Source organism: Delphinus delphis, chromosome 15, assembly GCF_949987515.2.
Source record: "Delphinus delphis chromosome 15, mDelDel1.2, whole genome shotgun sequence".
Classification (NCBI taxonomy): domain Eukaryota; kingdom Metazoa; phylum Chordata; class Mammalia; order Artiodactyla; family Delphinidae; genus Delphinus; species Delphinus delphis.
Genome location: NC_082697.1, coordinates 47,902,167 through 47,919,507, shown reverse-complemented (window position 1 = coordinate 47,919,507; position 17,341 = coordinate 47,902,167). Strand labels below are relative to the sequence as shown.

Sequence of the window (17,341 nt, the reverse complement as noted above, 5' to 3'; positions counted from 1 at the left end):
CCTATAAGTCAATCCCTCCCGGCCACAGGGGCTCCTGAGAGTTCTAGGTCCTTTCTCCAGCCCCTGCAGGCACAGAAGGACCCTGGAGACCACCTCACACACTCGCCCCCCCCCCCACCATCAGCTTTATTGTTAACCTCCCACGTGAGGAGGTGCAGGTGGCCAAAGGTCACCTCGCGCAGCAGTCACATGCCCGGAAGGAGATGCTGACGCCGCCATCACCTCCCCCCCACCCCGCCCCCTGCAGGGGCACTGAGGGCCCCCAGGGTCTCCTCATGCTCCAGCCTCGGCCCCGCGATGTCCACGATGTCCCTGGTGCTGGACTCACGGAGGGGGGATGGCCTTCAGCCAGCAGGTCCGGTCCTGGAGGCCAGAGCATCTCTGCAGCAACACCCTGGCCCAAAGAACATCTGTGAGCCGCCTGCCAAGCTGAGCCCAGCGCCTCTGCCTGGCAGCCACGTGTGGGGCTGTCTTGTCACCAGCTGTCTACCTTTACCCAACGCTCAAGATGCCCTTCTTCAAACCCACCCACTAGTACAAAACAAATAACCGGAAGTCGAAGGTCCCACGATATGCCCTGGACAGGGAGCTACAGGTCAACGCTCTCCTGTTTCATTCTGATCAGGAAAATGTCACCAGGACGTTTCCTTTATTAAAATAATTCCTGCTAACTCTTTCAGAATAATAGGATTCATTATCCCTGCTGGAGGAGCATTTCAAGTGGAAGTACTTTTATTTCAAGGCACCATATCAATCTCTCCAAGGGGTGTCTCTCTTAAGAACACCCCTGCCTCCATGTGTGAAAATCCTAAAAAAAAAAAAACAAAAAAAACCCCAAACCCCAGACGGTGATCATAGCCATCCAGAAGCTTTCATTCATGTGACAGTGTTCCTGAGGATACGGGTTACGGGGGGCCTGAAGCCACTGTTATCACTGACAGCCTTGGAACGGAGCCCCCCATCGAGGCCCCCAGAGGACAGAGAGATGGACGGAACACTTGGACTTAGAAAGAGCCCGTGGGTCAGGGGGCCCTCAAGACCGGGAATCTGTGGACACGTGGCAGCGTTGGCATCCACGCCCTCTCCTACTTCTCCTCCTCCTCGCTCAGGTTGGCATTGCCCTGGAGCGTGGATGTCAGCTTGTTTTGCAAGAGGGCTGCCAGTTTCTTGGATGTCTTTTTGAGGAACGCGCTGCCCGGGTGGGCACCATTCACATGCAGGTACAGGTCCTCCTGGGTGGGGCCCGTGTAGCCACAGTCTTCACAGACGTACAGCTTGTCCCGGCGCTGCTTGTAGGCATACTGCTGCTGCACCCCATGGATCTTCTTCAGGTGGGATTCCAAGGAGCAACGCTGGGTGAAGGCTTTGTGGCAGACGTCACATTTGTAGGGGCGAATGCCTGCAGGGTGAGGGACAGACACAGCACTGGTCGGTCACAGCCCAGCCAGAGCCTCCCACTATGAAGCCATTAAAAGTCATCCTGCACCACCCAACGGCAAAAAACCAACAACACAATTCGAAAACGGGCAGAGGAACCGAACAGGCATTTTTCCAAAGACGTACAAAGGGCCGACAGACACATGAGAAGATGTTCACCATCACCAATCATCAGAAAAATGCAAATCACAACCACATAGAGAGGAGAGATCACCTCACACCTGTCAGAATGGCCATTATCAAATAGACAAAAGGTAACAAATGCTGGTGAGGGTGTGGAGAAAAGGGGACCCTTGTGCACTGTTGGTGGGAATGTAAATTGGTGCAGCCACTGTGGCAAACAGTATGGAGGTTCCTCGAAAACTTAAAGACAGACCTTTCTATATGATCGAGCAATCCCACTGTATTTATCCAAAGGAAATAAAAACAGGATCTCAGAGAGATATCTCCACAGCCATGTCCACTGTAGCACTATTCACAATAGCCAGGACATGGAAACAACCTAAGTGTCCACCAATAAATGAATGGATAAAAGAGGTGTGGTATATATCTACAGTGGATTATTATTCAGCCCGGAGAAAGAGGAAATCCTACCATTTGCAACAACATGGATGGACCTTGAGGACATTATGTTCAGTGAGATAAGCCAGACAGAGAAAGACGAATAGTGCGTGGTGTCACTTAGATACAGAAAAGTCAAACTCTCAGAAACAATAGAAAAATCGTTGCCAGGGGCTGAGGGAAAAAAAAAAAAGCATCATGACCAAGGATGAGAAACATGAGGAAAATGATTAAGGCAGGAGACAAAACTGTCCACAGAGCAAACATAATAAAAAAGGATGCACACAGCAAAACACCACCACTTGCCTGCCTTAATGTCTGGGTTTCAAAGTGGGCAGAGTAAACCTTGTTTTCATTTTAGTTTGGGTTTCACTGGAAAAGGAGTTATTTGGGAGGTTGCCCTCAGGAGCGGTGACCCCATGAAAAGTGGGAGGTGACTCCCCACCTGCAGGGGAGGGAAGATGATGATGACAAGGGGGAGAGGGGTCATCCAGCCAGTCACCACTGTGGGCAACCAGAGTCCACATGGCCAGACAAGGTGCGGGACAGAGCAGAACACACACCTCCGAGTTACCCTGGCCCTCGGGAGCTGGAGTCTTTGTTCGCCTGCTCCAGTAGCACCGCGGAGAGCACCCCGGGTGGGACAGGTTCTCTCTCCCCAGCATGTACAGCCTGCCTTGGGGTAGAGTGGCCTCCAGCAAGGACATCCTCAGGCTGGGCTGCAGCTGTGGGCAGCCACGACATGGACGGGTGTGCCCAGAAATGGCAGGGGTCACAGGACACTGATGGCGTCGGCTACAGTTAGGAAACCATTTCCAACCTAGATCTCCTGCTGGCTTTAAAAGTGAGCTACTATGAGTGGGACCTGCCTTCCAGATGGAGAGGACACAGACACCATATGAGCAGGGAGCTCAGCCAATCAAACCACAGTCATGCCCATGCCCACCGTGGGCACCTGACAGGGTGAGATGGGAACTTAGGTAAGGAGACCTCAGTAGGTGTATCTCAGGCTCTAAAGTCGGGGGGGATTCAAGGAAGCATATAGTGTCCCATGAGCACGGAAGCCCAGAGAGGGTGAATGCTGTGCTCGGGGTCTGTGGAACAGAGTGGGCTGCCAGCTCTCAGAGCATCTCAGAGCCCAGAGGCCAGGAGGACCACTGCCCGCAGTAATCCCCGAAGCTTTAGGCTCAAAATTTAAGAGTATGTGAAAACATCAATCAAGATAAATATTTTCAAAATTAAAATACATACAAAAAAATCCATGATGAACAAGTTATCAAAAATTTAAGTAAGGACAGGATCCACCAGGGCTGCATGGAGTCATGTTGGAGCTTGAGGCGAAAGGGAAAATGTGCATCCCCATGTAGACGTTTGTATTTGTTTTTTTAATGGTTAATTTTTTTTCCCCAAGAATGTTCGAGTTGCTGAAAGAATAGTGAAAAATTGAAAAACAGGTGTATTAAAATTCACATTCTAAAATGCTTAAATAGTTTATTTATGCAATAATGGGTTTTATCATGATTTTACTATCCTGGCTTTAACGGAAGCAAGCTATTATCAAAAGATATTTTCAAAATCTACTTTTCTCGCTTAACAATATTCCTGGTGCACCGCAACACACTGACCAGAATGGCCATCATTTAAAAGTCTACAAACAATAAATGCCAGAAAGGGTGTGGAGAAAACGGAAACTCCTGCACTGTTGGTGGAAATGTAAGTTGGTGCAGCCACTGTGGAGAACAGTATGGAGGTTCCTCAGGAAACGAAAAATAGAATTACCCAGCAATCCCACTCTTGGGCATACATCCAGACAAAACTATAATTTAAAAAGATACATGTACCCCTATGTTCATAGTAGCATTATTCACAATAGCCAAGACATGGAAGCAGCCTAAATGTCCATCAACAGATGAATGGGTAAAGAAGATGTGGTACATATATACAATGGGATATCACGCAGGCATAAAAAAGAATGAAATGATGCCATTTGCAGCAACATGGATGGACCTAGAGATTATCATACGAAGTGAAGTAAGCCAGACAGAGAAAGACAAATACCATATGATATCACTTATATGTGGAATCTAAAATATGACACAAATGAACCTATCCATGAAACAGAAACAGAATCACAGACATAGAGAACAGACTAGTGGTTGCCAAGGGGGAGGGGCTTGGGGGAGGGATGGAGTGGGAGGTTGGGGTCAGCAGATGTAAGCTATTATATATAAGATGGGTAAAAAACAAGGTCCTACTGTATAGCACAGAGAACTATATTCAATACCCTATGATAAACCATAATGGAAAAGAATATCTAAAAAAAGAATGTATATATATATATATATATATATATATATATATATATATATATATAACTGAATCACTTTGCTGTACAACAGAAATTAACACAACATTGTAAATCAACTATACTTCAAGAAATAAATAAACATTCCTGGAGATTTTCCCATATTGGTGCTTACAGCTTGGTCTCATTCCTTTTTAAGAGCACCGTGGTGTTTTGTTGTACAGCTGCACCCAAATCCCATCTTTTAAAAACTGTAGAGACTGAGGAAGCCCTGCTCCAGCCCACACCCTCCCATCACATGATGCTGCCTTGTACAACCTGGTACTATGGTGTAATCCACCTCACATCACATCACCTAGGAGCTCGTTGGAAGTGCAGAGCCTCGGGCCCCACTCCAGACGTCCTGATCCAAGCGAAAGCAGTGTTTCTCAAATGTGAGCCCGAAACAGAACCACCTAGAGGGCTTGTCAAAACACAGATTCCGGGCCCCCCTGCTGGCGGATCTGGTTCTGGGGTGGGGATGAGAATCTGCATTTCTCACAGGCTCCCAGGTGCTGCTGAGGCTGCTTATGCTGGAGTTACAGGTCTGAAGCAACGCGTGGTGAAGCCTTAGGACGGCACTTGGGGTGTCTGAGGCAGCCGGCTCCCCCAAGTCCTCTCTTCAAAGTTAAATGTCCCCAGTTCCTCACTGGTGGCGCGTGGTGGGGGGCCGGGAGAGCTATGTCTGTTCATGAAGTTTTTTAAGTACACAGATGACAAAGGAAGTCAAAATGGAAAAAAATACTCCCCCCACCCTCGTTCAACCATCTGAAAAAATCGAGTCGCTTCCACTTTTCTTCCTGTCCACATCCAGAAGCTCCCATCCTTTCCTCTAACGCTCATGTGAAAAGAATTGTGTTAGCTCAATGGCGTGGTGGGGTGTTCCTCCAGCCCACCCACGCAGAAAGCAGGCCTGTATTATATTCCACGTTTCAGAAAAACTGCTAAAAGAAACTCCTTTATAATCCTCAGCACTTGGCACATAATAGGTGCTCAGTAAATCATTTTTATTTTTTATTTTATTATTTTGTTTTTGGCCGCACCACGTGGCTCGTGGGATCTTAGTTCTCTGACCAGGGATCGAACCTGGGCGCTCGGCAGTGGAAGCGTGGAGCCTTAACCACTGGACCAGCAGAGAATTCCTAATAGGTGCTCAGGAAATAATTTTTGAACGAATGAATGAATGAATCCTACTGGCCCAGGTAAAAGAGAGGTCACATTTTGGGGCTAGTTTTCTACAAACGCAGGGGCCGTGAGGCCTCTCCAAAGGAATACACCACGTAGGTTGCATGTCTGGGCCACAAGGGGCTTTGTGTTAACCAGGCCTCTGCGCCCACATGGCAGCTGGTTCCCACCACCTCTGGCTGATCAAGCAGCAACCTGACTTCAGACCCAAAGCTCATCAACACAGAAATTCACCCAGAGGCCAGCTGCTCCTTTCAAGGGTGACTGGAAACAGCCCTCGACTATTTTAAAACATCCAAACTCAACCGGTGGGGAAACCAGCACACTGACACCAGGCTTTAACCTGGATTCTGGAAGTGGATGCTTCCAATCCTACTCCTGGGGGTCCCCACTCCCAACGGTGACCTGAGAAGGTGATGCGGACGGGGTGGCATGGCTTTGCCTGAGCCCTGCCCCTTGCCGAGGGCATCGGGCCAGGGCCAAGTCCACTCGCACGGTCACGTCTCCTTCCTCTCTTCATTCCCAGCTCAGCCGAATCCTACGGGCACAGCACCCAGCAGAGCCTGGATAGCCAGGGCTAGAGGATTTCAAAGCCCTGCGCCCTGCAGATGACGGCTAGGATGAGGATGACTGCGGGGGGTGGAGCGGGGTAGACAGGAGGTCCCCACACCTCTAGTTATGGCAGTTAATTCTGACTTTTGCAAACCTACCCTCCCCACCCCGCTCTGCAAACACCACATTCATCCCTCGCTCACTGGTGCAGGCAGACATGGTCACCCAGCAGCCGCCTCTTGGTGACTCTTTCTGGGCTGGGGAACAAGTCCCTCCCTCCTGGAGTCCTCCTCTCCCCCAAACTCGGGGGCCAGGGAGGAGCCCCAGATGAGGGGGACAGATACCAAGGCCTCCCTGACATTGGGCCTCACCTGTCCTGGACGTGGGCGCTCTCGAGCAAAGGCCAATCTTGTCCGAGCCTGGAGTGGGATCCCGGAACCATCCCCGCACCAGGCATCATTAACCTACTGACACCTACACAGTAACAGAGTCCAAGGCCACTGGAAACCCAGGCACCACCCATCAGCCACGCATTAACTGAGTCCACACCTCAGTTTCATCACCTGTAAAATGGGGATAATAATTGATACCCCTTATAAGGCTGCTCTGAGGATTAACCAAGATCTCACAAGCAAAGGATGCAGCACACACTGAATATTCAACGGGATGCAGCTTCAACAGCTTACAGTCCAGGTCAACAGAACGCAAACACGCTCTATTCAGAAGCTGGCTGGCGGGTGGGTATGTGAATATCTAGTATCTGTCTTTAAACTGTATCTATATGTACACCTTTTTGTTCATTATCTATTTTACAATAAAAAAGGATAATTTTTTCCTATAATAAATCATAATGGAAAAGAGTATGGAAAAGAATATATATACACATATGTATAACTGAATCACTTTGCTGTACGCCAGAAACTAACACAACACTGTAAATCAACTATCCTTCAATTTAAAAAAATAATTTTTTTAAAGGCTAATTTTTTTAAATGTCGTTCCTAGGCAGCTGGTGGAGAGAGGAGGGGACAGACGTCCTTCCCCGTCCACCCTCCAGACTACTGTGCTGCGGGTCTGTATCACCTCGAGCAGAAAATACTGTGTGTTGCGTTATCACAAAGGGTCTCTTCTTTTCAGATGTTCTATTGCTACTACCAAATCAAGCTTCATGTCACTCATCCCCAAAGAAAAGTCTTTGTCGTTGGCGCTCTCTGCTTGCTGTAGCTAAGTCTCCTTTACTGAACTTTATCCAAACATGGACTTCAGCAAGGAGCTCTCTGCAGGCCTCCTTGTGGGACTGGACATTTAGGACAAACTCTTCGGGAGGCAATGTGACCACCCCACAAACATCATAATGGGTCTGCCCTTTGGCCCACTTCAGGGAAATTATCTACAGAAAGACTCACACAAGTAGGCAAAGGATTTACAAGAATATCTGTGGTCGTCCTGTCTAAAATTAAAAGAGAGAGACAGAGAAAGAGAGGAAGGAAGGAAGGAAGGGAGGGAGGGAGGGAGGGAAGGAGGGAAGGAAGGGAGGGAGGGAGGGAAGAAGGGAAGGAGGAAAGAAAAAACCGACCCTGAGAATGTAAATAAGTGTCATCGTTTGGGGCAAGAGAAAAAAATGACAGTGCCTCCACATTTGAAATTACGTCATAATCTCATATTAAGAAACGCTCTGACAACTATTCAAAAGAGTGATGTATGTCTACCTCTGCAGATGGGAAGCAATCTCCAGGATAGATAGTGCACGAAAAAAGCAATGTGTGTTAAAAACTTCTGGGGAAAAAAAAATTAAGTGGTGGCTTGCTTTCAGGAGTGGAACTAGGGCTTGGCGTGGAGAGGAGGCTTCTTTTTTTCTTTCTTTCATTCTTCCCTTTCAATATTATTTTTTGTAGCTAAAAAGTCAGTCAAAATAAAAGACGGGAGAGTTTGGTGAGTGAAGGAGGCCACCCTACAAGGCAGCATTCAGCTCCCTCCGGGTGGAGGTAACTCTATTCTTTTCTCCCACCCGCCCCGCTCCAAACTTCTCCCAGCCTGCATTTTTCCCAGTCCAATCAACCCTTCCCCGTAGGCTCCAAACAGACACCATTGTTTCCTCTTCTTCAATCAAGATGGGATTTGTTTGCCTTCTCCTCCTTCTCAATGTGGCCCAGATGGAAGATAAGGCCCGAGGGCCCCACCAAGGGGGGCAGGGCAGACCCTGCGCTCCGGCCAGAGCCCCCTCCCCACTGCCCGGACCTCAGATCTGAATTCCTCAGCCTCCCTCCGTGGAACTCAGAAGCTTCCGTAGGAATGGCAGGCGCACCTCGAACCAACTCCTTTACTCTAGTCAGGGTCATAAAGTTATCACCAACCCGAGGTATGCCCCCCTGGAGCCCTCACAAACCGAGCGGGGGACCCCGCACATGTGTTTGCCCTTTTCGACTGGTTACAGCAGCGCAGGTTTTCTCCTCTGTAGTCTGTATATTGACTTACTTTTACAAAGTAAGTAGTCACTTTACATACGAGAAAAATAAAATGCATTCAATGCAAGCTGTACTTGTCTGATGAGCCTGGCACACCTGGTCACGGTGGCGAACAACGCCCAGACCACACCTGACGCCTCAGTAAACGTTCACCACGCCCCCAGGCGCCAGTGCGGGGTCCCTGGGCAGCGAGGGGGGAGACGCTCAGTGCTCAGTTTGGCACCTGCTGGTTGTTGGAATCTAAATGACAGATTTCCCCCACCCACACCCTGCCCCCAGCAAACTCTCTCCTTCCCTGGATGGCCAGCTGGCTCAACCTAAAACACGTGAACAAATCCAGAAGAATATTCTGTAAAACCAGGCCCCTGACGTTTTTCACGGGCTATGAACTGAATACACAATCCTGTCTTGAAAGCTCATCCCTCCCACCCGCCGTCTCTACTTTGTCCTGAGGTGGGTCAACAGCCGTAATTTCACACGTTGGCCTCAGTGACCCTGTCAACTCCACTTAAATAGAGCAATTCCCTCTATTATGCGTGCAGTGGACCCTCTTGATCCCCCATCAGGACCCCCTTTTCTGGGCCAGTACTTCACTCCCCAGCTGTCACCTATGTTGGCAGCTGACAGTTCCTGGATGTCCCCTTCTCCAAGGAACGGGCACTGGGCAAGTGACCTGCCCACCCAGGGGAAAGGCAGCCTCTGACTCACATGGGCACAGAAATGTCCCCCACTTGCCTGGGGACAGGACAGGCCTGTAGCGCCAGTCACACCCCAGGGCCCTGGTGGGATCAAGCTGGGGCCACATCCCTGCTACCCTGTCCTGCTCTCCCCTCCCTCACAGGTTTCTCCCAAGAGCTCTCCCTCAATAAATCGGTTTATAAGAATCGCCATCTCAGAATCTGCTTCTAGGGAACCCAACCTAAGTCAGTTTGGATTGAAAAGAGCCACTCGTTTGCAGACGTATTTTCACAAAATGTTAACCGAGTTTCTTCTGTTCCAGTTTCTCTCTTCCAATCTGGACTCAGATGTCATTTGCTGCTCCCCCTCCCCCATCACACACACACACACACACACACACCACACACACACACACACACACACACACACACACACACACACCTACCTCTGATCTACTCTTTCCTTGGTGAAGTCATATCCAGAAAAGAAGTCTTAATCTTTTCTTTCATCTGCTTGGATATTAAGGTAAGACATTTCCAGGCTCCGGTTTCCCTGGACCTTTTCCAAGAAGTTTCCTCGTGTTCTGAGTCTTAGAGGCCCCGCTCTCTCAGGAGGAGACGTGGGGGAGGGGATTAATCCCGATCCCCGGTCCCACCGTCTTTGCCCACCTCATCAACACTGTGGCTGCAGTTCTCAAAAGAAGGGTCCTGGGATCCCAGGTAAGTCTTCAAATTAGTCATGGTCTGGCCCAACCGGACTGGGAGCAACCATAACCTTCACTCGTCTGCCTACTGTAGTTGTGAGAACACTGTCCACATCTTTGCTTCTGGTCCAAACACAACATTTACTTGTAATTGTCAAGAGCCAAAATCCAACATTCACGTCTCCATCAAAGGCAAAACCGAATTCCCAGAATTCTGGTGAGATCTTTTGGAGCCAGTGAGGTGGTACACATGAACTACAGAAAGGTCTGAGGAGCCCAGATTTTTGCTCTTTTTACTGATTATCCCTTTTGCACAGAGCTCAGAGCTTGCAGGGCAGGCCTCTGGCGCCAGGAGGCCAGGCCTGTCCCTCCAGCCCCCGCAGAGGGGCATCCCCAGAGCTGGGACCCCTTTATTCCGTTTGCCACCAGCCAGTTTGTCAGCAATGTTTTGACTCCTCTTCCTGGTCATTATTACCTGGAGGCACATCTCCATCAGAAAATAAACCAGGGAATTCGTCCCACCCTCCCCTTCCTCCCATGTCCACATCTCCGTTCTCTACATCTGCATCTCTATTCCTGCCCCACAAATAGGTTCATCTGTACCATTTTTCCAGATTCCACATATCTGCATTAATATACATATTTGTTTCTCTTTCCGGCTCACTTCACTCTGTATGACAGACTCTAGGCCCATCTACATCTCTACAGTTGGGAGATTATAATTGACTTATATACACTACCAACGTGTAGAATAGATAGCCAGTGGGAACCTGCTATAAAGCACAGAGAGCTCAGCTCGGTGCTCTGTGACGACCTAGATGGGTGGGATGGGGGGTGGTGGGAGGGAGGTCCAAGAGGGAGAGGATATAGGTATACATAGAGCTGATTCACCTCATTGTACAGCAGAAACTAACACAACATTGTAAAGCAATTATACTCCAAAAAAACCAAACCAAAACAAAAAAGAAACAGGGAATTCCCTGACTGTCCAATTGTTAGGGCTCCGCGCTTCCACTGCAGGGGGCACGGGTTCGATCCTTGGTCGGGGAACTAAGATCCCACGTGCCTGGAGTCACGGCCAATTAAATAAATAAAATGAACCAGAGGGAAAATAGGTTCAAGACATTTCCATAATGCTATTTGTTGGTCACTTTAACAGTCAAAATTATAATAAAAAAATTTTTAAATCATTAACTGTAGATTCAATGACCTTGGAGCTATCCAACAGAGATTAAAATGCAAGCCATTTTGTAATTTTAAAATGTCCAGTAGCCTCATTAAAATAAGTAGAAACAGGTGAAATCATTTTAAGGATACCTTTTGTTTAACCCAATATATTCAAAATATTACCACTTCAACATGAAATCAACATTAAAAATTGATATATATTACGTTCTTATTTTGCATTAAGCCTTTGAAATCTAGTGTCTGTTTTACACGTAACCACACATCTCAATCGGACCAGCCACCCTCCGCGGACCCAGAGCTCCCCGTGCGCAGAGAGGCTGCAAGGTTCCAGTCCTAAATGCCTCCTGAGTGCCAGCCTCGCCCCTCGTGGGATGAAGTGCATGACGCCCTTTGGGGAAGCTGCAGGTGGAAGGCGTTTTCATTCAGCAACCCGGTGATTTTCAGCCCCTCCTTTAGGAGTCACTAGAAATCTCATCTTTGAGGAGTAGGAGATGAAGGAGCCCAGGGCCCTGGGGGTGGGGGTGGGGGTGGGGCGGGGTGCAGGCCACCCCCTTTCTGCTCACTCGGTGGCCAGAGGACATGCTGGCACCACTGAACACATGCTCAGACTCCTCAGCAACCCACTGTAAAGCCCAGGCTGGAGGGTGTGGCTTGTGCCCGGCCCGAGTTCCTCTCTGCGTCGCCTCTTGCAGAGCAAGCTGGCTTCTAGAAACTGAACCGGGGCGGCTGGTAAGGCCCAGCCTCGGGAAGGATGCCGAGTGAGCACAGTACTGAGGGGCGGAGACAGAGAAGGGGCCTGTGGAAAGCGGGGGACCTGGACTCAGGAAGACCAGCCGTCCCCAGCTCCTCACCTGTGAACTGCGGGTAACAAGGGCTCGGGGCTCCTCGGGGCTGTTGGACACAACAGGATAAAGCCGAGGGCCTGGCCTGCAGAAAAGCCACCACTCTGAGCTCGCTACCACCTGAGGAAGCTGCGCAAGCCTCCACAGGCTCTCCCGCCTCTGCCAACGCCCCCCCGCGCCCCCCGGCCGCTAAGCCTCGTTCTCCCTGGCAGACACTGCTCCCCCCCACCGAACCCCTCAGCCTCCCACCAGACCGGCTCGGACAGTCCCAGGAGGCCAGTGGCTTCCTGCCACTCCTGCCCGATGATGCTCCCTGGAAACGTGAGGTCTGCAAGGGGCTTTGGGGAGGAAGTGCCTAGGAGCAGAGGGTCCCAGGATGGACCCCCAAACAAGGAAGGATGGGAGGTGATGGATAAATACCCCACTTCCTGCCCCTGGAGCAATTCTGGGGTGCATTGTGTGCATTCAGAGGACCCCCAGGGGGCTTGGGCCCCAGTTGCTCCCAGTGGTAACCCACTCAGTAAGTAACTAGCTCTCACTGAGTCTCCTTCCCTCTGTCTCCTCTCCTCATCCCCTCACTGTGCCCCCGGGACCATCTCCCAAATAAACGGCTTCACCCAAATCCTCCTGTCAGGGTCTGTTTCTGGGGGAACCCAAACTAAGACATTCCCCATCTGCAATGCCCTTCCCTCCCCGTCCAACTGTGAAAATCCTGCTCACTCTTCAAGGCTCAGCCAAAAGGACACCTCCTCTGAGAAGCCTCCCTGGTGCCCCTGCCAGCAACAATGCACCTTCCGGGCCTCCCCACCAGCATTCGCCACTTTTTCTTCTGTCTGGCACACCTGCTGGTTTCCTTGGGTCACAGTCAGGGGTTTGGGTTCTTTCTCCCTATGTTGGCTGAGCTCTCCACAAGCACAGAGGTGAGTCTTCGAGCCTGCCACCCCGCAGGGCCCCAGGAAAACTCTGCCAACTATTTCAACATTTACCACCACTAATAGCTCATAATTACTAAGTGCTTACAATTTGTGAAGCACTTTATATGCCATTATTGCCCTGAAACCTCGCAGCCATCACTTAGGTGATAGGTAATAAATCCATGCCCATTTTAGAGATGGACACACTAAGGCAAAAAGATAAGTAATTTCCACAAGGTTGCAGAATCAGCTAGCTCAGATCCAGAGTGCTTAACCACTGTGTGACCAACTCAGTGCAAACTCTTACAAACTCTTCCCTGAGAGCAGTCAGTCCCTAATATTTCTACTGATGGAGAATTAACTCAGTCACAGATGAGGCAGCTCCATGTTTACTCCAACTGAAGGTACCAACAGCCCACAATGCTCCCCAAGCCCCCTTCACTCTGTGGGGGAGTGACCACAGAGCCCACCAGGTGAGGAGTTGCAGAAGAAATAGGCCATGCCCTCAAGGACACCCTCAGATAAAGAGGAAAAGCTGAGAAACTCTCCAGGACAACCAACGACAAATGACGCCATGAGTGGTCCCCAATTTCCTCCAGCTCCTTGGGTCAGTTGCCTATAAGCCCAGCTTTGCAGTCACGTAATGGGTCCATTGATAACCAGGGGTCCCCCCGTCACCCACAGAACCCCCACCCTTCACAGGACCCTCTACTACCCACAGGACCCTCCAGCACCTACAGGACCCTTCACCCTCTATAGGACCCTCCCTAATCACACAGGACCATCAATCTCCCTAAGCATTCTCCCTGCCCCAACCCAGGTGTCAGCCTGGCCACACAGAGGTCAAACTTTTACTGAAGTCAGGCTACTGGTGCCTCTTGGAGGGAAGGTGACAGTGACCAGAGGGGGCAGGAGGGAGGGGGCAGTGTCTTATGGGGGCTGGAAATACTCCAGCCAGTTAATATGCTTGTGTTCGCTTTGTAAAAAGTCCTGCATCCTCAAACTATGCACTTATGGTTTGTGTGCTTTGCTGGATGTATGTTACATTTAAATGAAAATTTCACTTTAGAAAAGTTTTTTTTTAAAGGAAAAAGAAAAACCTTTTAGTAGGCCAGTCCACTCTCTAGGGTGGAGGACACCCTTCTGAGGCCAGGGAGGAAGCTCATGGCCAGTACTCTAAGAACAAAAAAGTGTGATAAGGGCTTAAAGGAAATCTGAATACAGAGGATCTGAGAAGGGCCCTGTGTGGCGGCTGGGGACCTGAGAGGCCCCCTGGGAGAGAGGAGTGGTCATTTTCCCACCCCACCCCCAAAATGCTGAGGGAAACCCTAAACCCTGAAAGAGCTTGATGGGATCAGCGGGACTATAATTAGTAAATTCTATGAGGTTGTAGGGAGAGTGCGTGGCACCAGGGCAAGACTGAATGGTTAGGATGGGTTGGATTTAGATGAGATGAAATGGATGGGATGAAAAGATGGAGTGGGATGGGGTGGGAGGGGCTGGGACAGGACGGGGATTTGAAGATGGGACCCAGACTGTGAGGGGCTTGACATGGAGCCCATCAAGATGGGGAGTTTGGATTCTGTCCTGCCCAGAGCTGGAGAAGGTTTTTTTGTTTTGTTTTGTTTTTTGCAGTATGCGGGCCTCTCACTGTTGTGGCCTCTCCCGTTGCGGGAACGCGCAGGCTCAGCGGCCACGGCTCACGGGCCTAGCCGCTCCGTGGCATGTGGGATCTTCCCGGACTGGGGCACGAACCCGTGTCCCCTGCATCTGCAGGGAGACTCTTAACCACTGCGCCACCAGGGAAGCCCTGGAGAAGGTTTTTTTAGCAAGGAGATGGCATCTTAGAATTCTCCTCCAGGGATTGCTCTGGCACAGGTGTGGCCCTCAAGGAGCAGCCTGGAGGCCAGGTGTTTCCTAGACAAAACTACCGAGGCTACGAACAGCCAGAGGGGGCGGGAGGGCGGCCAACCGGCACCCCAGGGCTGTCTGTGGAAGGGAGCTGGTGAGGACCCAGACCCGCGCTGAGTAAAGCTCAGGGTGGGGGTGACACTTGCCCACCCGCCCCCGCAGGAGGCTCGGGCAGCGCTAAGTCAGCTGCGTGTTCTCTTTCTGAGCTCTCAGGAGGAAGCCACGTGATGCTATTTTGAGACAGACTCACTTCCCGAGAAAGGAGCACAAAATACCAGCAGAGGGACCAGGGGGACCACATTCCATCCCTCAGCCCGGCCCGAGGGCTGCACCGAGTGGGCATCACAGCTCCCAGGACACTTCCGGCCAGTGATGCGCCGCCCATCTCACCGAGGCGAGAACAGGCTGAGAGCGGAGCGCGGGCCCCAGGGGACACCAATGGCAGGTGGCAGAGCCGGGCGGCCCACCCCAAACACCCCGCCCCGCGATTCTTCCGGAAACATAACTCTGCCCCAGGCTCCCGACTGGGTTCCTTGCGGGGAAAGTCCAGGGGCTCTTGGCCGCGTCCCTCCCTCACCTGTGTGTGTGCGCACGTGCCTCTTGAGGTCGAAGGTGTCGTTGAAGCCCTTGCCGCAGAAACTGCACAGGTGCCTCTTCACCTGGCTGTGGCACTTGAGGTGCCGGTTGAGCATGCGCTGCAGGCGAAAGGCCTTGCCGCACAGGTCGCAGGTGTGAATCGCCGCGTCGCCGCCGCAGGTGCCTGTGGTGAACTGGGACAGAGAGAAGGGTGAGGACCCGTGTGGGGCGGCGCGCCCACCGCCTGGTGCGTCTAGGCTGGACCTGACTCGGGCTTCTGCACCCCCCCCCCACACCCATGCTCCCCTTGCTCCTCGGGACAGACCTCTGATTACCAGCTGGGCGCCCCGCCCCCAGCTACGCGCCTACGTTTCCCAGCCTCACAGCAAGTCCTGCGGGTGGGACCACCTGGCTGGTGAGATACACTCTCTAAGGGGAAGGATGGTGCCCTCTCCCCTGATTTACTCCTTCCTGCTCGGGAGAGCAACAGCCACCTCGGACCCAAGGCGGAAGCCAGTGCTGAGGATGGAAGAGCAGAAAGGAAAGAGGAGTCTAGGTCTGATAACATCACAGAGCCCGCAAAGACAGCCACAGTCAATTCCTTCCTCCCGGCCAGCATCCACCAAGAGACTGTCTCCTCTCCCCCTGGATCTGGGCAGGGCCTGCGTCAGTTCCAGATCTTAAGAAACGGTGCAGCTTTTCTGCATCCTCCCTCTTGGAAGCCAGCAGCCATGAGGAAGCCTGAGCCCACCATACTGTGGGGAAGCCCAAGCAGCCATGCAGAGGAGCAATGAGGTGCCAGGTATGAATAAAGACTCACTGGACCTTCCAGCCCAGCCAGGGCTGCCACCAGCTGAGTGAACAAACCCGGCCCAGAGGAAAACTGCCTAGCCCAGCCGTGCCCCAGTTCCTGACCCAGAATCATGAACAAATAAGACGGTCATCTTGGGAAGTGACTTGGTCAGGATCCCACAGCTTTGTTATCAGAAAAACTATAACCAAATCCCAGGTTCTGGACTGCCTGGTTCATTCTCTCAACCATGTTTGCTGCCTCAAAGGAAGGAAACAGAATCTATAACTGTGTGAAGAAAAACACAAGATCTGATATATTCATTAAAGGTTTCCTAGTTATCAGATCCTTTAGAAGATGGATCCAACCGTTCTGCCAAAATTCTATTCATAAAAGGACCTAAAAAACTTAATTTTCAGACAAACATTATTAGCAAGAAGAGTTGGTCTTTTCCTGGCTTAACACCTTCCTTGTCTGAAACACCCTCCTTTCATCCACTGGGGTACTGCCTTCTGCCAAGCCTCAGCTCACCTGTTCCCTCCCCGATGAGCTTCTACAGCCACTGCAGCCCCTGCCCAAACTGGTCTGTGTACCCCTAAGACCAGTGCCTCTCAAACCTCAGTGCACACACGAATCCTCTGGGGGTCTTGTTAAAATGCAGGTTCTCTCTTGCACTGTTGGTGGGAATGTAAATTGATACAACCACTATGGAGAAAAGTATGGAGGTTCCTTAAAAAACTAAAAATAGAACTACCATACCACCCAGCAATCCCACTACTGGGCATAAACCCAGAGAAAACCATAATTCAAAAAGACACATGCACCCCAATGTTCATTGCAGCACTGTTTACAATAGCCAGGTCGTGGAAGCAACCTAAATGCCCGTCGACAGACGAATGGATAAAGAAGATGTGGTACATATATACAATGGAATATTACTCAGCCATAAAAAGGAACGAAATTGGGTCATTTGTAGAGACGTGGATGGATCTAGAGACTGTCATACAGAGTGAAGTCAGTCAGAAAGAGAAAAACAAATATCATATATTAACGCATATATGTGGAACCTAGAAAAATGGTACAGATGAACCGGTTTGCAGGGCAGTAATAGAGACACAGATGTAGAGAACAAATGTATGGACACCAAGAGGGGAAAGCGGCGGGGGTGGGGGTGGTGGTGTGATGAATTGGGCCA

The 17,341-nt window shown here is 50.7% G+C and overlaps 1 protein-coding gene across 2 annotated transcripts in view; it reads right to left on the bottom strand.

The window, feature by feature from the left end:
- Nucleotides 1-469: 469 nt before the first annotated feature.
- Nucleotides 470-17,341, bottom strand: part of OVOL2 (ovo like zinc finger 2) — a 28,644-nt gene continuing 11,772 nt past the window's right edge. For both annotated transcript variants that reach the window (XM_060032950.1, XM_060032949.1), the window contains 2 exons: nucleotides 15,358-15,550; nucleotides 470-1,399 (listed from right to left, as the gene is read on the bottom strand). In XM_060032950.1, the coding sequence (XP_059888933.1) occupies nucleotides 1,086-1,399; nucleotides 15,358-15,472 (429 nt within the window). In that variant the 5' untranslated portion in view covers nucleotides 15,473-15,550 and the 3' untranslated portion in view covers nucleotides 470-1,085. The remainder of the gene's footprint in view (nucleotides 1,400-15,357; nucleotides 15,551-17,341) is intronic.